The 22,648-nt window shown below is 38.6% G+C and overlaps 3 protein-coding genes across 5 annotated transcripts; 2 read left to right on the top strand and 1 right to left on the bottom strand.

The window, feature by feature from the left end:
• Positions 1-805: 805 nt before the first annotated feature.
• On the bottom strand, positions 806-16,406 carry ascc1 (activating signal cointegrator 1 complex subunit 1). Of its 3 annotated transcripts, none has more exons than XM_082545010.1 (10): positions 15,989-16,406; positions 15,767-15,869; positions 15,545-15,642; positions 15,271-15,449; positions 15,023-15,156; positions 13,168-13,287; positions 12,933-13,057; positions 12,240-12,313; positions 9,860-10,004; positions 806-1,572 (listed from the first exon to the last, which is right to left on the bottom strand). In XM_082545010.1, exons 1-9 carry the CDS (start codon positions 16,101-16,103, stop codon positions 9,888-9,890), a joined length of 1,065 nt encoding a protein of 354 aa, XP_082401136.1. In that variant the 5' UTR covers positions 16,104-16,406; the 3' UTR covers positions 806-1,572; positions 9,860-9,887. The 3 variants fall into 3 exon arrangements, with proteins under 3 accessions (XP_082401136.1, XP_082401137.1, XP_082401138.1); XM_082545011.1 differs by lacking the exon at positions 806-1,572 and adding an exon at positions 1,579-9,000; XM_082545012.1 differs by lacking the exon at positions 806-1,572 and adding an exon at positions 1,579-7,925.
• Positions 16,407-16,422: 16 nt separating this feature from the next.
• anapc16 (anaphase promoting complex subunit 16) lies at positions 16,423-19,230 on the top strand. Its single transcript, XM_082545014.1, has 4 exons — positions 16,423-16,544; positions 16,832-16,985; positions 18,094-18,168; positions 18,588-19,230. Exons 2-4 carry the CDS (start codon positions 16,844-16,846, stop codon positions 18,695-18,697), a joined length of 327 nt encoding a protein of 108 aa, XP_082401140.1. The 5' UTR covers positions 16,423-16,544; positions 16,832-16,843; the 3' UTR covers positions 18,698-19,230.
• A 1,407-nt stretch (positions 19,231-20,637) lies between these two features.
• On the top strand, positions 20,638-22,452 carry ddit4 (DNA-damage-inducible transcript 4). Its single transcript, XM_082545009.1, has 3 exons — positions 20,638-20,778; positions 21,017-21,239; positions 21,331-22,452. The coding sequence occupies exons 2-3, from the start codon at positions 21,056-21,058 to the stop codon at positions 21,828-21,830; spliced, it is 684 nt and encodes a 227-aa protein (XP_082401135.1). The 5' UTR covers positions 20,638-20,778; positions 21,017-21,055; the 3' UTR covers positions 21,831-22,452.
• Positions 22,453-22,648: the final 196 nt, after the last annotated feature.

The following is a 22,648-nucleotide window of genomic DNA, read 5'->3' as shown; positions in this document are numbered from 1 at the left end:
CGCAGGCTTTCCTGACTGTGCAGAGCTCGCGAACTGCGATGCAAGGGCAACAGGAGAAATGTCCCACAGTGCCAGCCTGCTGCGCACATCAGGAATACAAGGTGGTGGACATGATGTATTAATCAAGAGGTCGTCATTACTCACTTCTGGATGAATGTGCTGCAGATTAATGGTTACACAGCTGATCTGGGTCACCTAGAATTATTTAAAGACTCTATTCTGCTTTGCACCATTAGCTTTTAAAGATTTGTTTTTAATTTAAGAGGTTATTTGGAAGCATCTCTTTGGATCCTTGCAAAGGAAGTCTCCTATGGGAATCTTCAATGTGAATGAAAGGGAAAAAAACAAATAGAAAACATGCTGATGAGAGCTGTTCATTGGTTCAGATAACAGGCTTTAGGGAAAAGACTCCAAAGAGCCTTATTTTATTTATTTTAATTGCAGACAGTTTTTAAGAGTGCTGCTCTTCTATATACGAGTAGCAACACAGGGTCCGAGTGTTTTTACTTCTCTGAAAATCAAATACTTAGAAACATGTCTTACTCAGATGTGAAGAAACACCTCAGATTATCATGTTAGTTAACTCAAAGTGTCATGCTCTCACACCCTTCTGTGGCCAAGAAATATTTATTGCTGTTGGATGTTTTATAGTCATTTTTGATGACAAGAGGCACTTTAAAATAAATATACCAACCAAGAAGACAATGCTGTATGTATATAAACCCTTTTATGTTATTCAGAGCCATCAACACATGGCCGAATCACATCTATTACAGCCTTTCACAGAACAGAGCTCACGGTAAAGTAGACTACAATGCTCTTTAATGTGCTTAACATGACAATATTCATGCTCATTTAACCAAAACTTGTATAATCACACATATCAAAAAGCACAATGTGAAGCCTCTTGCATCTTAAACATAAAAGCAGCTCCATGCAACTTGTTTAACATCTTCTTCTACACATCAAGAGTCACGCTGTGGAAGAGTGCCTTTAATTGTAAATGGATTAGCTGATGGCATTGGTTCCTCCTGCTCCTCTCTAGGCAGATAAACCATATCAATCCTCCACCGAGTGTAATCAGTCTACACAAAAGGAGCAGAGGGACGGGAAGCTTCATTTGAATATCAGGCAAGACTCCATGCAGCAAAAAACTTGAAGGCTTCCTTATCTGTTAATATTTCCCATCCACAAATGTAAACAACGCGTCTCTTTTCTGTCTCACAAACAGCTTGTGAAGCTCAACAGGAGCTTTGGACCTTATCACAGATGTACATTGGTTATAAGTGATGTAACCGCTCCGTAAAGATCACTTCAGGAATTTCTGGTACACAACAATTCATTTCAGAAGGCAATGGTTGGATGGAAAAGACATTTGTTTATTCCTGACAAATCAAAACAGAATATACAGCACGAGAAAACAACCAAAATCCTAATTTTCCAAATGAGTTCAACATAAGATTCAGGAAAGATGCTGTAACGTCGTGTCCGTGTCCAGCTGTCAGGAAAGAACTTCTTCATCAGCGAGCATTTCTTAACATTTCCAATCCTGCTGTCGTGTTCATCAAAGACCTGCAACACATAATCAGAGATGAATTTTGTACTTTAAAGCACCACCAGGGCTGCAACTGACCATTATGTTCATCTAAAAATTAGTCTGCTGATTTTCTTTCATTACTTGCTTATAAATTCTCAGATGTCTTGAGCCACCTTTTAAAGTCTTTTTATTTTCCTAAGAAAATGGGAGAAGCAACTTTTTAAAATGTGTCCAAGCGTACATACAATTTGAACAAGCTTGAAAGTCAGTATTTGGTATGATTGTTTGATTAAACTATTTTCTGCATTTATAAATCCATTCATCCGTACAGCCTGACAATGATAGAGCCTCCACTGTGTTTTAAGGATGGCTCTACACGCTCAGTGTTGTACTTCCATGTATGGCGATGACGATTTGAAGCAAAAATTTTAAATATGGATGTGTCACTTAGCAAGACCTGTTGCCACTGGCAACACAATGGCTTCTTGACAGCCACTTTCACTGACATCTTCTCCAATGAGATTTTGGCAAACAGGGTCAGATGCACCTCTCAGGTCCTGTGTCAGGTCTTTGCTGGATCTTTTCCAGTTTCTTAAGGACATGAGTTTTGGATACTGTTCACCTGCTCTAGATTGTTATATAGACCTGCCACTTCTTTTCCACCCTCCACTTGTCCAGTTTCCTTAAATTGCTTAAGGACTCACGGCACATCATGCTGAGATACGGCAGGTTTTCAGTTAATAGCACTTTGGGAGTGACCTTGTTGGTGCAAAAACTGTCTGCCTGTCAAACTGTGTTACCTTTGGCATTTGTTGATTCAATTAAAGAAATTCTGTATTTTTATTGCCAAGTTGTCTGTTATGTGTGGACAATACAGGCTCATCCCTTGAATAAATTGCTCTTTTACCCTTGAATGATTCATAGGTGAGCATTAAGTTGCTTAAAAAGCAGCCGATGTCCAAAGAAAAACTTTGAAAGACCTTCCGAGATCCTGGAGAACCCTTGCTCACGACCACTTTAAAAAAAAAAATACAAGATAGTTCTCCTTGGAAGCAAAATATAAAGAAATGATGGGTGGTTCAAGACTTTTGCACACTACTGTACAGGTGACTTTCTAAGTCAGTTACTTCATGCCCATATGCAATTATGCAATACAAATGTACAGAAAATAAAAATAAAAAAGGGACCCTAACACCACAGTAAAGGGCATTAAGGCATGAAATATTGATAAAGTAACAAACTACTTGTTTTCTTACAAAGGTCCCCTCTGTGGTTGTTTTTGTGTGTGTGTGTGAATTGTGTATGTCCAGTTGGAGGTACCCAACGACACGGTGAAGAAGAAAAAAAAAGCAAATAGCCTGTAAACAGGATCATGGACAGGAAATCCCATCAAAAGAAGATATTTTGAGAAAATAAACCACACGGGGAGACATTTAATAAGTAATCCTTAGTGACTTACAGCTGTAAGTAGAGCTGCTATAAATGTGTATAGATTTAATTCAATAGGATTCAAACTGGGTCACTCAGCTATTAAAAGTGCAAAGTTAGTTGAGAGCAGTCTGACAGCTTTTTGCCTTTTCCTGGCAAGTACTGAAAGCTGCTGTTTTCCATTGCAGGCAGCTGCTGCAGAGGTGGAAGAGAGTGTAGCACCTTTTTCAATTAAACGTGCACAATAAACAGAAGATGGCAAATACTCTGAACTGTGACACGTTCAGTCTCAGTACAGGGTTTCATTTTTACTCAGTATTATTAAGCTTATACCGGCTATTATAAATAACAAATCCCCATCAGCTGCACTTTTATATACTAACAGTAAAAAAAACAATTGAGTATTAAGTGATGCACTAAGGAATTTCACATTGCGTGATAAACAGATGACACAACATTTATAACTTTTGTATAAGCATCCTTCGCATTTAGTGCTGAAATAAGAGTGTTGACCATCATCTGTGCTTGTGTTATTACATTATTTAGTTCTGTAAAGCAGCTCTAGTGATACAGTAACAGCACTCACCCACCTCTGCAGTGCTCTCCGGAACAGTTTAGCAACCTTGAGCATTTTTGATTTTATGAAACACCACCTTACAGTTTCCTTTGACTCTTAGTGCTTTCATTGTTCCTTCCTGGCCTAATATGCAGATATATTCATTCAAAAATCATTCATAAAAATAGACCATGAAGCACTGGGCTGCACATCTTAAAAGAAGAAGAAGGTCACAAGTACTCCAGTCACCAGTCAACCCAGTATTAATACTTTACTGGACCCCCTTCTGCCTTAACAATTGCCTTAATTCTTTGTGGCTAGACTTCGAAAAGTTGCTAAAAACATTCCTCAGAGATTTTGGTCAATGTTGACATAATAGCATCACATATTCAAAACTGCTCTATTAGATAGAGATCTGGTAACTGTAGAGGCCATTTGTACACAGATAAGTCACTGTTATGTTCAAGAAACATTGAGATCATTTTGAGCTTTGTGGAGTGGTGTGTTATCCTGCTGGAAGTAACATTCGGAAGACAAGATGGACACGGTAAGTAGACAAAAGGCACAAAGTGTACCAAGAAAATATCTGGCACACAATTACACCACCACCTCCTCCCCAAACCTTTGATACAAGGTAGGATGGATTCATGCTTTTATGTTGTTTACCCCTAATTTTAACTCTACCATCCAAGCGTTGTAGCAGAAATCGAGACTCATCACACCAGTCAACATTTTTTCCAGTCTTCTGGTGAGCCTGTGTAAATTGTAGCCTCCGTTTCCTGTTTTTAAGTGACAGGAGTGACACCCGGTATGGTCTTCTGTTGGTGTAGCCCACCTGCTTCAAGGCTTGGGGTGTTGTGTATTCTGAGATATTCATCTTTATAGCTTGGTTGTAACAAGTGTTATTTGAGTTACTGTTGCCTTCCTATCGCTTGAAGCAGTAAGTTCATTCTCCTCTGACCTCTGGCATCAACAAGATATTTTTGAGAGCTGCTGCTTGCTAGATACTTTATCTTTTTTTCAAACTATCCTTTGTAAACACTACTGATGCTTGTGTAGAAAAATCCTAGCAGATCAGCAGTTTCTGAAAAGTAACTTAAAATCACCTTTCTTCCCCATTCTGATCCTCAGTTTGAACTTCAGCAGGTCATCTCCACCGTGTCTGCTGATTGTGTATACACATCAGTCAAACATCTGGTAGATTTAGTCCTTTGCCAAACGTTTCATCATTTATCATTTACTACACAAAAATGTCAAAACGTTCACTAGCTACTGCTTCTTAAATGTGAGGATTTAATGACTGTTCTCTTTCATATTACTGTAAATGGAACATATCTAGATTTTGAGAGGCAATTTGGGTCCTTATATGCAACATGTTCAACAATTCCTGACATTTCATAGCTTAAAGTATCTTTTTTTTTTTTTAAGTAACAGAATGTAACTGGTGATGATAATCCCCATTTTAAAATCTTGTAGTGCTAAGTGTACATAAAGTAAACAGTAGCTCTGAATGACTTCTTACTGTTCAAACACTTTAGGCTTTTTGCCTTCCTTCCCTCTGTGAATGCCTCCAGCAGTAAACAGACGTGGACAGCTGCAGGCAGCCTCCAGACTCAGCACTCTGAATGATAAAGAGCTGGTGCAGGGATCACCTGCCTTTTTGCTAGAGACACATATTAGACATTTCAAATACTCTAGCCTTGGCTCTCCATCAAGGCCCCGTTTACGTCTATTAGTGACAGAGTGATCAGTGTGAAATTCAGTCGGTGGTGACACACGACTGGAGAGTCAAACATAAGAGAGTTTAAAAAAGGCACGCCGTCATATTTCACCCATAATGATATCCAGTTTCGAAATTTCAGTTTTGTCTAGCAGGATTGTTTATAGAGCACCTTTCTACTTCCAGTGAACACAAGTGAATAAGTTCATACAACTGGATTCAAGTGTGTTAGAGGAATACACGGCACAAAAAGGCCCAAACCACCTTTCGATATGTCATATTTGATTTAAAATATTATTTGTATCAGTCTGAGTGTACACTGAGCAAACCTTACTGTGACCTTAAAAAGTAATTAGGCACTTAATTGATTTGATGCATGTCATTAGTTACTCCAAGCATGCAAATCAAACATATCTACTGTATTAAAGGTCATGTCTGTCAGCCAAAATCTATTTTTTCCCCCAGCAGACGTTAACGCTTTCCATATGGAAAGAAAGCTTAATTTCTAATTACCCTATGAAAAATTCCAAAGTGTGGCTCTGAATATCAAAATCCGAAATGTACTAAAAAGAAAAGAACAAAAAAAAAAAAAAAAATAACTGACAGTGATCAAGTAAAACCCATTTAAAAACTGGCTTTTGCATTTAAAAAGGCTACTTTGAACATTGCCATGAAATTAACTATGCAAATCGGGTTGGGGGAGCGGGGGGTACAATACTTGGTCAAGATAACAAGACTTCAGTTACCAAATGTGATATGAATTTCTTATTACTGAACAGTTCAGTGCAAGTTCTAAAAGTGTTGCAGGCGCAACGAAATGATTGCTTTTGCTTTCAATCCTTTTAAAAATCACAAAAACAAATTGGCTGGAAAATAAGGTTTTATCAGCTTGTTTTATACTGCAAAGGCGCATTTTCAGTGGGTGTCGTTTACCGCCCTTCTAAATGCTTATCAGTGCATGTAAACAAGCACATGCACACATGCCTGCATAAACAGCTAAAATGTGTAACGTTTTAATTAAAATCCCATCTCCTCTGTCCCTTTAGATCGTTAGAAATAGAGACGCAGATCCACAAAGGGAAAGAGGTCGCTGGTAACACCAACACACGCAGGGGTCTCATTTATCAGTCTTATTTAAATTGGCTCATGCTAGTTTTGAAATCTTAAGGGTCTAGTTGGATGTTCTCACTGCAGGGACTGCGGAGATGACTAATTAGGTAGAGGGATGTGGCAGAGACAGAAAAAACTATGTATGTCGGGCAGTGCGTAAGCAAGCTCACCCACACGGACATGCAAAGCCACATTTAACTATGTTTACAGATAAGCCGTGACATTCTGACCACTCAGATGAAACGTAAAATTGCTTACGTTGTGACAACAGGGTGTCATGGTGTAGGAAATATGACATGTGGTTTCATAGCCAAAATAAAGTTTTTTTTCTGACTAGGACCTTATGGGGCATTACTAGGAATGTTAGCAGTACAATAAAGGCTGTTTTTGAAAAATGTGTAACTGTGTCCAGTCAAGAAACAATTGTTTCAGATATTTCTGTTTAATATGTTTGTCTCTGTGTGTAGACAACAGCTTTGCAAAAAATTGCAACAGATTAGAAACTCTTAGCAGACTGATTTTGTGTTATTGCCGTTTTATCGCCAACCTAATGTACCAAAGGTTCTTTGAAGAGAACAACTGACTGCGAGTGGTTGGAGATTTGGTCACCATCGCAGGCTGAGTAGTCATGATCATGCCACGATCTTCAACTACTGTTTTTCCTAGTTTGATTGGAGCATTAGGCCCTTGTCACACAGTCCTAGAGACCTATTGGCAAACATCTGGCAAGCACTGGTGGTTAGGGCAAAATGTATATTCTTTGGCTGGTGGCAAGTGCTTCCTGGAGGTTGTTGGCAGACACAAGGTGAAATTGGTCACAGTTTTCACTGCTTGCAACCAGTTTTAATGAGCAACTGTCTCCAACCTTGACTTGGTCGATATACATTTTTCCCTAGAGAGTGACGGTTGCAGGGGATTTACTGACCGGTCTTCTAGGCCTTTTTGGGACTTTAGCCTTACAGAAATCAAGTGATTTAAAGACAGACTGTAGTAATAATTTTTTCAGCAACTTTTTATATTATGTCCTATCTATATAAATAACAGACATAAAAAACATTTGCTAAATAATCTATACAATGTAGCAATCTATCAATCTTTTTGTGAGCAAATTCTTACTTGGACACATTTATAGCTGAAAACAGACTGAAAATTTATTAAATATTAAACACGAAGCCTTTAACTTAATTAAAACTAAATTACAGTTTCAAAAACCATTTACTAAATGTTTGCTTCCAACTTATCAATGTTAAATCTGGCATCCTAAATGTTACCCATGTTTCCAAATTTCCTGACATTTCATAGATAATTAACCAATTTATCAAGACAATATGAATGTCTGATAGTGAGAAATTATTCCTTCATTGCAGCCATAATCCAATATGCTCCCGATCTATACAGCTAAGAAGACATATGGCCATTTAAATAAACAGTCAGTCTGAATGCGTTATATTAAGTCTCAGGACAAATCGTATCTGTCTTCAGAGTCCGTGTCTACGGATGACGTATGTTTCCTCATGTGTTTTCAGTATAATCATTAATGCGGACATCTGTGCAAAACATCCTCAATCATGTCCCTGCCAAAAGAAAAACAGAGGCATACTCTCAATGAATTCAATCAAATTTCAATTGCCTTGTGATGCTTTCTTTTTGTGCATAGGAGAAATAGTATTGGCAAGTGTCAGAATTCTGTTATTAGCTGGAGTGCTTTTACGTTGGATGCAATCCTGACCCACTAAAAAGCATGCTGTCAAGAGCTCTGGGCATGATTAATTAGGTCCCAGGTCCTAGGTCGGAAAAGATCCCACTCCAAGACAATGAAATAGTGAGGGTATGGGCAGCTCAGCTGGCTAGTCTATATCCAATAACAAAATCTGCATGGGAATCTGTGCAAGCAGCTTCAAGAAAAAAGAGAAGAAAAGAAAATCATGCCACTGCTGGGATGGGAGGGTGGATAGGACAGGGTTGCAAAGCTGACAAACAAAAAGACCCCTTTGTTTTTATCAGTGTAACTTTTGGCTGCCTGGCAATCACCCTCCTGCATTCCAAACAGAGAGCATTGCCAGCTGAGGGGAAAGCGAAAATAAAAAAAAGGCTGTGACGGCAAAAGCAAGTGTCTGTATTCACTGACACTGTTGACAGTCGGGAGTGAAGACAAGGTTCATGTGGGAAAGGCAAAGATTTAAAGAAAAATGATGGAAAAAAAAAAGCTGGAGGAGAAAAAAAGGTCTGAACGATCATATCGGTGATGCATTCATACTTTCATGAGGCAGTGCGTTGAAAGGATGAAAGGAAAGGTGTAAATCATGGCTATGACCTAGAGTACTGCAAGCAAGAGATTAGAGCAGCATGAAATTCAACCAGTGTTTGGACAGCTATAGAAGCCAGTTTGGCAGAAGATCTGCATTTGAATCTATTGGGATGCTGTGTAAAGTGTAAACATGAACAAGATGCAAAGATTGTAAATTGTTTAAGCCAAATATTTAGATGAAATTGTTACTGTGCTGCTGGAAACATTCCTCAAAGATTATGGTCCACATTGACTTGACAGCATCAGGCAGGTGATACAGACTGCATATACTTGATGCCAATCTTCCTTTCCATCACATCCCAGAGGTCCTCTATTGGACTGAGATCTGGTGACTGTGGTCACTGTGTGAAAACAGTGAACTCACTGTCATGTTTAAGAAACCACTAAGATGTTTTGAGCTTTGTGGCATGGCACAATTTGGTATTTATATTTCTGTGTAAAATCAACACCATAGGTATTTTGTAACAACAAACCCTTCTCTAACCCTACACTGTAACCTGATATGCACCTCCCTAGGGATATAACTACACATCCCCGTCGACAAAGCCAATACAGATAGAAATGTTGGCAACAGCACTGGCCACTTCCATAGGGTACGTCACTGGCTCTATGTAGATTCACTACAGCAGTATAAACTATGCACTATCCTGCTGACAGCAGCCAGCTACTGTTGTAGCTACTTTGGCCATTACAGAAATAGCTGAAGTAACTGCAAATTGCCTATTAATTTTCATAAACTATTCATTTTTACAATGATCAGGATTATAAGAGTGTCTTCTTCCTGTAACTTTCTGTTTCATTTGATATAAATATAAAAGTTATTAAAATTGTATACATTTTATGAGCTTTTTAGTCCTTAGGAATACATGAAAGAGCAAATGTTTTAATGTATAATCTTATCTTCAAATACTTGTCAGATAAATATACCAGGCCAAAAAAATGTGGAATAAAACTAAAAACTAAATAAAAACAAGTATCTGAAAATTCCATTTAACTAGATTTCTATGTTTCATTTGGGCACTGTGGTTTACAAAGTACATCTAATATTTTTTATTCTTCTCTATTAAAGGGATAACCATGACCCAATCTCCACCTCTCTGTTAACAGCCAAATGACTCAATCTATGCTGCCACCTACTGGACAGAACTATCACGAATGCTGCAGTGCTCTCAAAGCTATAAACTTTATTAATTTTCCCACCTCAGTATATGCTCACTCTTGCATGAGCTCAAGACAAGCTGATGCTCCCTGCAGAGCTGTAGTATCCAGTGCAGTCTGTTGAATATCTCTGGGACAGCTGGACAGTATTCAGCTCAAACTCTCCAAAACAATAAGCATCAAATTTCTGTAATGAAAACACATTAAATTCATAAACTTGTAACAATCAATCAATCCATCCATCCATCCATCCATCCATCCATCCATCCATCCATACTTACATACATACAGTCAAGACTATTTCAGACAACCGTGTGAAACAACAAAGCAGGACAACTTGTGTTGACATCAAACAGTCAGCACTGTGTTAGAAAGTTAAAAACTGCTTGTCAAATTCTATTGTGAAAACAAGGTAAGCTGTCGCAAACATGGTATTATCATATTTATAGGTGGCTGAGTGTTTGCCTGCTACCTTTGTGTCACTTCCAGAGGAAAAAAAAAAACAGCAGCAACAATGTTGTTATTCAAACAAAGACCTTCTCTGTAGAGGAGGGGAAGGTGAATGTCAGAGCTTTTCATCTCCAGTGTCGCATTTCAGTTGTCAAAACTCCACCAGGAAGATTTTTGCAACCTGACTCTGACAAGTGTTTTTTTTTTAAACAACACAAACAACCAAGAGTCTTTGAGCTGTACTGGTGCGTTATTTTTATTTATTTATTTATTTATTTATTTTTTAACCAAAAATAACAACTGCTAATAAAGTATATTCTTAAGTAGTGTTCCCTAATATTTCTGCCAAAATAGCAGGTTTTCAGTAGTCAGTCAGCACAGACTGTATATAAATGATGGACATAGAAACACACATTAATTTGTGGGCTCACTTTGAAGCCTCAACTTTAGAATTTTGGCAAGTTGTTTTTTTGAAAAGTGTCACTTTCATGTAGTGTTCAGTGTCTGCTGCAGACACTTTTTTAGGCCTGTCACGTCTTATTTTGTTCACTTTGTCCAGTTTTCTTAAGATTCTTTAAGGACACACTGCTTACCAGGCAGAGATATGCTAGGTTTTTGGCTAGTACCTAACTGGGAACCACCTTGCTGGTACAAAATATTATTTTATGCCTGTCAAACTGTTATTTTTAGAATTTTTCATAGACTGAATTAAAGAAATTGGAACAAATAATGTGTTTTTACGAGAAGCAATTTCTAACAAAGTGCCTAAAGACACAATTGAATATTGGTTGTTATGTGTAGGCAGCACTTGTTCATTCCTTGAACCTCTTTTATGATTGAATCATAGGCCAGTGTTAAGTAGCTTAACAAAATTCCTATATAGCCAATGTCCAAAAAAAACTTTGAAGGACAATCAGAAACCCTGAATAACTACTGCTCAAAACCCCTTTAAAAATTACAAGCTAGTCGAGGTTGGCTTCACTTTTCAGACCTGAGGCTCACTCCTCTTTTAATATAAAAGGTCTACAGCTGTGACACAAAAAAAATAGGTGGGGGGAACCAATTTTGACATATCACACTAGGAGAAGCACATGAGGTAATTGTTATTACTGGTTCAGTTTCAAGGTGGCAAAACAAGAGTGCATCAGTGTTTCCCAACTGGACATGAAGTCATAACTAAACACGATTTGAGCCTGGACTGCTGTGAAGCAGGTCAGGTGGTTTAACGTTAAATTACATAGCTCGTATCACAACTAATGTGAGAACATAATTGATTTGTCCCAGGTGAAATGAAAACACCTTTTCCCTAAAGAAGATAAATGTAAATCAGAACCAAAAATCAATACAATACTCTCAATTTTCATGTTTTTTTCACTAAAAGAGCAAAGAAGCAATTAACTGACAAGATCACATGGGACGAGCTATGGACAAGTCAACCACAGCTGGAAAATCTATACACAATATACTTTAAACAAAAACAATGTTGCATCAATTGGATAGTGTAATATTGCTGCAAGCTCCTGAACATAGCAATTAAGATGCATTTGTATTTATTTATTTATGCATTTTAGAGTTTTTATACATTTTCCCAATTAGTATATACACAAAATTCTAACACTGTATTTTATTTTTTCCCCAATTGAAACTATGCATATTGTGCCAATACAGTAAAATGTTTTTTTGAATGGACTGGCTTTTATATAGCACTTATCTAGGCTTTTTGACCACCCAAAACAATTTTTACTGTGGGAGGAAGCCAAAGACCCCAGAGAAAAGCACAAGGAGAACATGCATATGCCACAAGGAAGCCTCAGGAGTCAAGGAGACTCAAGCTAGCACCTGTCTTACTGTGGCGTTGGCACTACTAACCACTGCACCTCCATCCCGCCCAGTGCTGTTGCCTACCATATTGTTATTAACTGCAGTCAAGAAGTGAGTATGTGTCTCAATACAGTAGTAAATTTCAACTAACCTTTAGTATGTTTTTGGCATCAAAAGCCTCTCTTTCATTGACGGTTTGACGTCCTGCTGCGCCCGTATCTTCCACTGTAAAAACACGAGAGTGTAAAGAACAAGCTGATCAATAAAGCACAGAACACACAGATACAGATATGTTATCTCAGTGATAAACTAACATGTTTACTTGAACCTGTCAGTGGCTTTACAACAGTACGAGCAAAATCAAGGACATTTAGTTAGTAAAATTAGTTTGTGAAATAGGGACTAAGAAGATGAAAAAAAAACTAAATTTTAATAGGGCTTATCCACAAGGCGGTAAACATGGTCAGCAGTGGCACAGTCTCTGTGTTGTGTTCCTGGTAAGCCCAGTACAAATTTGAGAACTGCTCCTGGACTTGATCCATGTCCAAAATGAATGAAGCTTTTGTCAGAGTACTTGGAAAACATGCAGCTCAGTGCACGTAAACAGAACTGTGGCCAAACAGAGAACTGCCTCCCCAATTCCTCTCTGCACAATTTTGTTGTCAGAATTGGTCAAGACTCTGCTTTGTCGTCACTGCAGCTACACTCCAAGCCAAAAGATAATGAGGGAAAATTGGCAAACATCCACTGGGTGGCAGCAATCAATACGATCCCAGCAGTTCAATAACTTCTCTACTATGCCTTCGTGCGAGTTAGGCTGGCATGTGTGTGTTTATGTCTTTACCTGTGGAGTCTTTTCTGAACAGAGTGTTCATCACAGTACCATGTAGCTTTACTCTGTCCCACTCTCGGACCATCAGCCCTGCAGAGACAAAATGCTCTACCAGTCTGTCTGCAATCACCTGCAACCTATAATGTGATTCCATTAAAATAGAACAGAGATTAAAGAAATAAAGTTAAAACAGTAAAATGTTGGATATTTGTAATGTTGTTATTTAACTATTCACTGATGTACTAACCTGTCAGATCCATCTCGAACATTGACCTTCGCATACAAAACATCCACCACTGCTGGGTCATCATTCATGTACTCTATGCCTGTCACCTCCAGTGGGAGAGGTTTTCCTTCAGTGATGTCTCTAATGAAAAATCAGACAAAGAAAACCATTGTAGTGTAACACAAACTGTATTTTTTTAAATAAGTGAAACTGTCTGGGTATGTAAACAGCTAATCAAGGTAGTAAAGTACAGTGACACAGGTTCTCCTATTCAGAAATAAGGCTGGAGATACTTGGTCAGAAAGTTAACAACGATGCAACAATTCAGTCCACACACTGCATTCATTACTCACTGAATTTACATAAAGATTTCCTGTCAATACCTGAGGTCAGAGGAGAATGGCCAGATTGCTACAAGCTGACAGCAAGGAAACAGTAACTTAAATAACCACTAGTTACAACCAAGCAATGCCGAGAGCATGTCTGAATGCACAACCGCAGAAGAGCACACTGGATGCCACTCCTGTCAGCTAAAAGCGAGAAATTGAGGCCACAATTCGCATGTGCTCAACAAAATGTTACAAATGTTGCCTGGTCTGAGGAGTCCAGCGACATTCAAATCAGAGTAAATAAAATGAAAGCATGGATCAATTTTGCTTTGTATACAGTGGCTGGTGATGGTGTAGTGGTTTGGCTACTGTTTTCTTGGCACGTTTTGGGTCCATTAGTACCAATCTGAGAATTGCTACTGACCATGTCCATTCCTTTATTAGACAGTGTACCCATCTTCTGCTGACTGTTTCCAGCAGGATAATGAATCATGTCACAAAGCTTGATCATCTCAAACTGGTTTCACAAAGTTGAGTTCACTGTATTCCACTGCCCTCCAAAGTCAATAGAACCCAATTCAATAAAACTCTTTTGCCTCGCCTCTGTCAGTGCTCCCCATGCCGGCTGTGGCTACAGTGTACCTTGCCATCAGCAGTGTGTGAATGTGTGTGTGAATGGGTGGCTGACTGAATGTGTAAAGCGCTTTGGGGTACTTAGGGACTAGTAAAGCGCTATACAAATACAGGCCATTTACCATTTCACCATTTTGGGTAGAATGATGGATTCTCATAAATGTGCAGCTGACAAATCTGCAGCAACTGGACCACAATGTCAGAGGAATGTTGTCAACACCTTGTTGAATCAACGTCATGAAGAAGGCCACTTTTTTGCTTTCAGAGGCCACTCTGAAAACAAAAAAGGATGCTTGAAAGGTGTAACTAATAACTGATGTATAAGCATACACCAATGAACAAAACATTTTTACCAACCCATAAGACTGACAGTTACAGATGATTTTTAAATGATTTTTCTCCTTTTTTAAAGAACCACATAAGTTTTGAAAATATGAACCAATATGAACAAATAGGTTCTCGAGCAGGATTCTGCTAGTCGATCCTAAGTGCACAGCAAAAGCTTTAAGGGAGGCAGCTTTTAGTTTTTTTGCAATGGAACAGCAGCTGGAAATGTTGAAATCTTTAAACTTTACCCTGGATTTTCATTAGGAAGGTTAAACATTACTTTGTTTTGCAATTTTATTGTTTTGGCTCTTTAAATCTATAAACTAGTGTGACATTATTTTATTAGGATTATTTTACTGATTGTTGTATAATTTATAATTTTGTGTTTCATTTTATAATGTTAGTATTTTTCAGTCAGTGATTGTTTGACATATACATTTTTTTTTTACTGCTCTTATTTTATTTAATTATTTTTAGATCGCTTATGTTTAACATTTCATTCTGTTTCACAGTGCAATTTCTTTTGTAGTCATACACCAAAATCATTAAGTGCTTTGTATAATGCAATAACCTTGTTCGAGCCTTACCTGATGAAGTTTTGACACTCTTGGAGATGTTCACATGCTTTTCTCACTTCCATTTCATTTAACAGAGCCAAGGTGCCGATGGTCAAGTGGAGCTTTGCAGGGTTCTGAAATATGCTTTCCTCTACTCCATGATCCTACAGAACATGGAATTTGTTAATGGTGTAAAATGCTCTCCTTAAGCAATACATTGCCATAACTGCCCCTCACTATCACCAGTTATATTTTGGTTCCTTTTTTACAGAAGATACCTGTGAACATTGCTTCAAAACCTCATCTTTAAATCTCAGGAATCCCTCTTGAATTTTTGAGTCGTTTAAAGGGAATGACAAAAAGTGTGTGAAGGGCTGCTTCCTCCGGAAATTCTCAACAAGGACCTCCACCCGAGTGACAGCAGATGAAACTGCAGTTTTGGTGGAACCTGTAATGACTGTTACACAATGAGAGAGTGGAGGGAAATGAGTGAAGGGAAATATCTTTTGCTCTCTGTTCAGTTTTTAAGTGACATTTGCCCTTAGTCCCCACCAATCTGCCCTTCCACTCCTTGTTTTGGGATGTTAATAGACGTCTTTGTGTCAAACTCCAGACGTTTACGCGTTTCTCCTTTTTTCCCAATGATGTATCTACAGAACACAAAGAAAACAGAGAAACACAGACAGACGTTATGCTGCTTACAGAATCTTGTATTATTTTCAGAAAGTGAAAGGTTAAGGACAACCAAAGCAAGGTCTACTGTTGATGACACACTTGTAAAGAACACTTGGGACATCGATGGCACAGCGATATCCTTTATCACTCTGTTCAATTAAGTGGGTATCACAGGTTTCATCTTCTCCAAGCTCTTCATCATCTAGAAACACAGAAATATACTCACATTTTTAAAAAGAAACTGTGCTAAAATCTGAAAGCATTATCTGGAGCTTCTTACAAACATGTATTTTACCTGTTAGCGGATAGTTCTCGACTTACCTGGTGGTCCCATGTAAGAAAACTCTTCCTCTTCCTCATAATGCTCTTCCTTAATTATATTCCTGCGGTATATTCTTCCATTTATATTTATAAGAGGAGGACGTAAGACATCCATACTGGTAAACTAGCTAGTGTTAGCAAACCTGTGCAAATCTGACAACAGAAACGACGGTTCAGGCGATACTGAGGTGACTTTTGGTGACGTCAAAAACACTTAATAGATAATATACTAGCTTGTCAGCTAAGTGAAAATTGTATAAAATAACAAAGTCTGTCTTTCAAAACTTATTTAGCTAGCTAGTTGGAACTGTCCTGGTTATTGACGTTTTAAATGTGTCGGAAAATGTGTTAACAGATCTACAAAAGTGATTGAACAACCTTTTAGCGACAGACGACTGAGACGAGCCATCCCTATGATTGTAAAATCTGCGATAGCTGCAACCCCCTCTCGCGACAAACGTAAAATGCGGTCTCTGTCGTAAACTACTGGTATACGTCTGAAAAACAACAAAAACTGGCTGGATTTTAAGTTGTTATATTTGCTGTGACATCGACGGTAAGTTGTACTTTTGAATAAAAATGGAGACTTAATGCCATATTATATTTGTTAATATTTCTGCTGGGTGGTTATCATCAACAGTATAAGCAGAATAGTTAGCTTTATTGCTAGCAATGTTGTATCATTAAAAATAGTGAAACAGTCCTTCCAAGCTAACCCCTACCGGTTGGTTTGGATGTTTAAAAGCCTTTGTGATTACTAGAGCACGAACCACCTTGCTTTATCTGTGTTTGACACATTAAACTGGTAGTAACAACAGTCGTTGTTGTGTGTGTTGTTTAAAGTTTATCGAGGCAATGGCCGCGTCTTCTTCGTCCTCTTCTGCGGGAGGAGTGAGCGGCAGCTCCGTGACTGGCTCTGGGTTCAGTGCTTCCGAGCTCATCCCACCAAGGAAAGTCCTCTATACGTATCCAAAAGGCGCAGGGGAAATGATGGAAGGTACGATGAAGGAAAACCGGATAAAAGTACTTGTATAAAAGCTGCCCAAATGCTCCCAAATAGCCAGGAAATAGAAATCATATGAAAATCATATATAATGCTAGGAGGTTTGCAACATAATACCTTAATATCATAATATCTGCCAACTTTAGTATAACACTGAGAATATATGTGCCTGTGTTTCTAAAGTATTTAAGAAAGATATGTTACTACAAAGCAGAGTCTGCCGCTCTTCTTCACAATCAAGAGCTTTCTCTTGCACATGGTAGACAAATTAAGATAAAGCAAAACCCTTAAGCCTTTTAAGCTGTGTGGGGCATGGCATAGATTCAACAAAGGTGCTGGAAACATTCTTCCGAGTTTCTGGTCCATATTGACATGATGTTATTAAACAGTTGCTGCACATCCATGATGCAAATCTCTTGTTCCACCTGGTGACTGTGGAGGAAGTTTGAATACAGTGAACTCATTGTCATGTTCAAAAAGCCTGTTTGAGATCATTTGAGTCGTGTGATATGGTGTGTTATCCTGCTGGAAGCAGCCATCAGAAAATGGGTACACCGTTCTCATAATGGGGTGGACATTATCAACATCAATACTCAGGTAATATGTGGCATTTAAATCATACTCAAGAAAGAAAATATCTCCCACACAATTAGACCATCAATAGCGAGATCCAGTGATACAAGGCAGGAAGGATCCATACTTTCATATTGGTCCCGCCAAATTCTGACCCTAAAAATGTGGCAGCAGAAATCGAGACTCATCTGACCATGCAGCATTTCTTGATTTCGTGATTCACTGATTGCATGTTTGCGTTATCAAGCCGCTAAACAGGTGTGCCTAATAAAATGGTGGTTGAGTGTATACTAATGGATGTTGTCTCTTAGGCTTTGACATTGTAATGTTTTTTAAAAAACCCAAAACTATTTTAGCTGTATTTTACTGTTGTTGTACTTCTTATGTCATAAATATATGAAATATTTTAAGATCTCTTTCTGATGTAGCTTGAAATCTATGTTTTGGCTTTTATTACCCTGGAGACGAAAGCTTGAATAAGAATTCTTTATTTGACTGACCTTTTTTTCCATTTTACGTTTCTTTTTAGATGGCTCTGACAGATTTTTATGCGAGTCTGTATTCAGCTACCAAGTGGCCTCAACACTGAAACAGGTTAAACATGGTAAGTCTAACTATATTTGCATAGCTTCACATTAGTCTTGGTTGATCTAATACGGGTGCCAAACCCATTTTACATTACAGGCCACATATAGCCTACCTTCATCTTAAATGGGCTGGATGAGTGAAACTCCCGTTTCTCACAGTGTAACTACAAATTTAATCCCTGCGAGATATATAGACGGTGAAAAAACACATTTTTTGTTTTGATCCGTTACTTAATCACGTTGGCATCATATAAATGGTTAGCATTATTTAACTGCATTTTAACTGTATAAAAGGCTAAAATTTATGCCCACCTTCAGTTGTTCTAAAGCCATGTGGGCCGAATTAAAATCTTTAGTTCTGGCTCCCAGGCTTTATATTTGACACCCCTGATCTAATAGAAACAGGTATACTAATGAGTAATGTCCATTCTTACAGATCAGCAAGTGTCTCGAATGGAGAAACTCGCGAGCTTGGTGGAGGAGCTAGAAGCAGACGAGTGGCGGTATAAACCTATTGAACAGCTATTGGGATTCACACCATCTTAAATAAAGAGATTCAGATGTCTTTTGCTTATTTAATCAGCCAAATAGAAGGAAAATGTAACCTTTTTTTTTCAAGTTACACATGATATTCCTTCTGTATTCTGTATCATAAGTTTAAAAGTGTTATCTGGAGATCCCAAATGTGAGATGTGTTATTTTATCACTTCTATATGATTGTTTTATTTTTAAACCACTTATTACATTAAACCCAGCATACTAAATAAAATCTTGTCAACAACATTCTTATAAATTAGTAACTACACAATTCACAAGTTAACAGATTTTCCATCTGCTTTAGGCTGTTCAAGATGATTCTCTCATTGGAATTAGCCTTCATGTTAATGTAAATACTACATTTGGTATTAAATCCCTGGAAGAGAAGCATTGTGTTTCCAAATGGCTCCAATGTAACTTATAAACATAAAGCCTGCTGCACTGTTGGTCTCTTCTCCTTTCTGTGTATGTCCTTACTCCACCAGCAATTGGAACAAAACAAAGAGAGCTTGTAAATAAAATCAGACTTGGGACATTCTTCACATTGGTTGCTGTTTGTTTTGCCTGGTGTGTATTTTGTCCAACTCCACCTCACTGTGTTAAGTTTTGTTAAATCCAAGGATAGAAAAGTATTTGTGCTGCTTTTTTTGTGGTATGTATTTTGATATTGCTGTTGTTCATTCTGTTCTTTGAACGAGCTAAAGTCTGAAACCCATCAGTGCAGTTTTCCGTGCCACTTTTGTCTTGTGGTGACAGTGAGTAAACGTGCAAACTTGGTGTTTTCCTCAGTGAATGATTGTCTTCAAGCAAGTGAAGGGTGGGAGTGTACAGAGTGTACTGTACTGTACTGAGTGTTTCAGGACGGCCCTGAACACAACAGGACACACCTCTGGCTGGAGCCTAAATTTCTTTTTCTAGTTTGTTTCTGGCCACACTTTCTGAGAATCCAATTAAAAAGTGATTTCTCATAGTTTTTGTTGTTTTTACTCAAGCTACTAAATCTTCTTACTCCACGTCCCCTGCTAAAGATTTCTGATAACTTTTTTATAGCACCCACCTCAGAACATAGTGTTCCTACACGTGTTTATGTATTTCAGTTCCTGTCTAACAAAGTACAGTGTATTCCACGCCTACACACGTGCAGAAATGCAGCGTAGCCTCTGGCTGCTTTCCAACATACAGCTGTGAGCAAAATGTGTAGTATGTAGCCTATGGCCCCGACACAAATAACTTGCTTTTGCATTCTAACAAATCCGCTATATGTTTTTACTCTCATACACAGTTTGTGTTATGCCTTAAAACACTTTGCTATCTTTTGTGATGAAGTAATAAATGGTGCAAAGATGCTACAATAACAACCCCCCGGCGCATTTCTGCATAGAACGTTGCTAAATAACTCTAATAATAATGATGATGATAACATGTGTAATTTCTGTGCAGTCTTTTTGTTTGTAACTCAAGGGTAAATGTAGAAAGAGGTGTCCCATAGCCGTTTTTATTATCTGTTTTGCCTTGAGCACAGCGCACTGAGTGTTCTCTGCATCTATGTGTGTCAGATAAAAAATTCTGATGTAATGGTTTAGCAAAACAGGTGACGTAATGTGCACTGCAACACTGAACCTGCTCATCCAGGCCTACATTCTGTTAAAATGTAGGTGCACATACAGAAAAACGGTTTACCAAATACCCACATAAGATATCAAACAAAGAAACAACAAGATCATTTTCAAGCCCACTCAAGTCCCCTGAAACATATCCATAACACTAGGGTCTGCTATTCATCCCCCACCACCCCCCTTCCTCCTCCTCCCCCTCCTGTTTGTCTTTCTTCTCTGCTGGCATGTTACCAGGCAAGAAGCAGCGCTGGTGTCGTGCCTCTCTTTTTGATTGGCTGGTTAGGGAGAGACAGGCGTGGCCTCGCAGCCCACATATATAAACATTGTTGCAGGACAGACTGCAGAGCTTGGCAGCTGGTGAGAGAAAGAGCAGAGGAAAGAAGTTTCCATATACAAATTGCAGACAATAACCGTTAAAACTACGCATCTTAAACATCCACCGCGACCTTGAACCACGCAGAATTTAAATAACGAGTAAGTACAATTAATTTATTTGCCGGTTTTGCTAGTTTACAGCTAATTTTGACAGTGAAACAGCTTCTAGCTGCAGTCAAATTAAAAAGGTGTTCTTTTTGAAAATGTTTATTGTTCATATCTTTAGCAGAAAGCTATACCTCAAAAGCCTGATATGTATGTTTAATTAAGTCGTTAAACGTGGAATTAACGGCAGTAGTTGGGTGCTCATCTGTTGCCTTTGTTTCTCCTGTGACAGTTGACCACATAAGCAGCTGATACTGCAGGGAGGACAACCATGCCTGAACTCTTTGCATATACTGACATCGGCAGCTCACCTCCTTCTCCAGTGGACAGCAGCGACAGAAGGCTGTCCTGGGGCAAACTGGTTCAAAGACTGACTGATTTCAGCACACCTGCCAGCAGCAGGAGTATGGAGTCAGGGTCCAACAATAGCAGCAGGAGTGATCTCTCAGACTCAGGTAAGCAATGCTGCATAGGCATCTCACATCTCATGATTCTTTTCTTCTGTATGCAAGTTTCAGGTTCTAACTCATTCTTGCTTTTACACAGGCTCAGATGTCTCAAGTGACTTGTGTGCCTTCAATGAGGACCTGTTTTATGATCCAATGGAGGAGACACTCTTAAAAGAAGTAGTGGACCTGATTGCACGAAGTCTGAGAGAAGCCAAAGACACAGATTGCGCCTTAAGATGTACAAAACTGCTCATTCCAGACAAACTTCTGGAGCACATTGGACAAGAGCTCCTTCATCTGGCAGCTAGTGAGCCCTGCGGTTTAAGAGGGGCTCTCATTGACCTCTGCGTTGAGCAAGGGGATGTTTGTGAGAGCATGGGACAGCTATCTGTGGACCCATACCTTGTCCCTACATTTCAGCTCGCTCTGGTGTTGAGGCTAGAGTCGGGCGGCCTTTGGCCTAAAATTCAAGGACTCTTTAGCACAAAGTCGCCTTCTACTCCAGTAGTGAGACAAGCTATTAAACTTAGCACTGGTTTCCGTGTGATCAAGAAGAAGCTGTATAGTTCTGAAGATCTTCTAATTGAGGAATGTTAAGTAATACAAACACTGATGTGCTTTGATGCTGACAAGAGGACAATAAAAGCTCACAAAGGGGCCTATTACTGTAATTACATGTATATGAAGCATTCTGAAGTGTATCAGATGGACTTTGTCATGATGTAGTCTACTGTTCCCACTGTAAAGGGGCTGAACTTTATGGTACCTGGAGCAGGCAGTGCTCCTAATACTCACTCACTGACATTCAGATTTTAAAATGACAACATGTAACCATCATATTATATCTGGTGACATGGCATTTACAAGTATTGGAAGTGCATACCTCAGTTTCTATTGAAACTAAACAACGGCAGCTAGCTATATTGTTATAGTTATTATTGAAGTTCATTGTGTTCTTTTTCTTTTTATACATGACAGTTAATTGAATTGGACAAAGCCTGATGAAGTGGTACACCAAGAGAACATTTGGTAACCTTTGTGAAGTGTGAAAGGCCTACCCTTGGTTGTCTTGTGCATTGTTTTTGCAAGCCGCGGCTAAGATTACAAATGTAACTTGATCTTGTGTTGTGCAGCCCTGTCCTGCTTCGGTTGATATTCAAATACTCAGTGAACTTTTTTTTGTACCTTTATCGAATGCAAATAAATGATTGTTTTCTAACATTTTGTTCTTTCTTCTTCTTATTTATTCAATCTTTCATATCCAAATGATCCATAGTTGACTTCGCTGACAGAGTTAGGAGAGATCTAAGAATGAGAGAAAGCGAATGAACATCAAGTCTTCAAATGTGCGTGCATATGTGAACCCAGTCTGCAAAATCTACAAACGCAAACTACACTAGAGCACACCAGCTGGT

Source organism: Aulonocara stuartgranti (assembly GCF_965226115.1).
Source record: "Aulonocara stuartgranti genome assembly, chromosome: 8".
In the NCBI taxonomy this organism is placed as follows: Eukaryota; Metazoa; Chordata; class Actinopteri; order Cichliformes; family Cichlidae; genus Aulonocara; species Aulonocara stuartgranti.
This window is presented reverse-complemented; position numbering and strand designations above follow the sequence as displayed.

Excerpts from the sequence above, each read along its gene's own strand:
- ascc1 (XM_082545010.1), bottom strand. The coding sequence starts at position 16,103 with ATGGATGTCTTACGTCCTCCTCTTATAAATATAAATGGAAGAATATAC. Across the intron at positions 13,288-15,022 it reads GAGTGTCAAAACTTCATCAG|AGACATCACTGAAGGAAAAC; the intron begins GTAAGGCTCGAA and ends ATTTTTCATTAG. Across the intron at positions 12,314-12,932 it reads GTTCAGAAAAGACTCCACAG|TGGAAGATACGGGCGCAGCA; the intron begins GTAAAGACATAA and ends GTGTTTTTACAG.
- anapc16 (XM_082545014.1), top strand. The coding sequence starts at position 16,844 with ATGGCCGCGTCTTCTTCGTCCTCTTCTGCGGGAGGAGTGAGCGGCAGC. Across the intron at positions 16,986-18,093 it reads CGCAGGGGAAATGATGGAAG|ATGGCTCTGACAGATTTTTA; the intron begins GTACGATGAAGG and ends GTTTCTTTTTAG. Across the intron at positions 18,169-18,587 it reads ACTGAAACAGGTTAAACATG|ATCAGCAAGTGTCTCGAATG; the intron begins GTAAGTCTAACT and ends CCATTCTTACAG.
- ddit4 (XM_082545009.1), top strand. The coding sequence starts at position 21,056 with ATGCCTGAACTCTTTGCATATACTGACATCGGCAGCTCACCTCCTTCT. Across the intron at positions 21,240-21,330 it reads GAGTGATCTCTCAGACTCAG|GCTCAGATGTCTCAAGTGAC; the intron begins GTAAGCAATGCT and ends GCTTTTACACAG.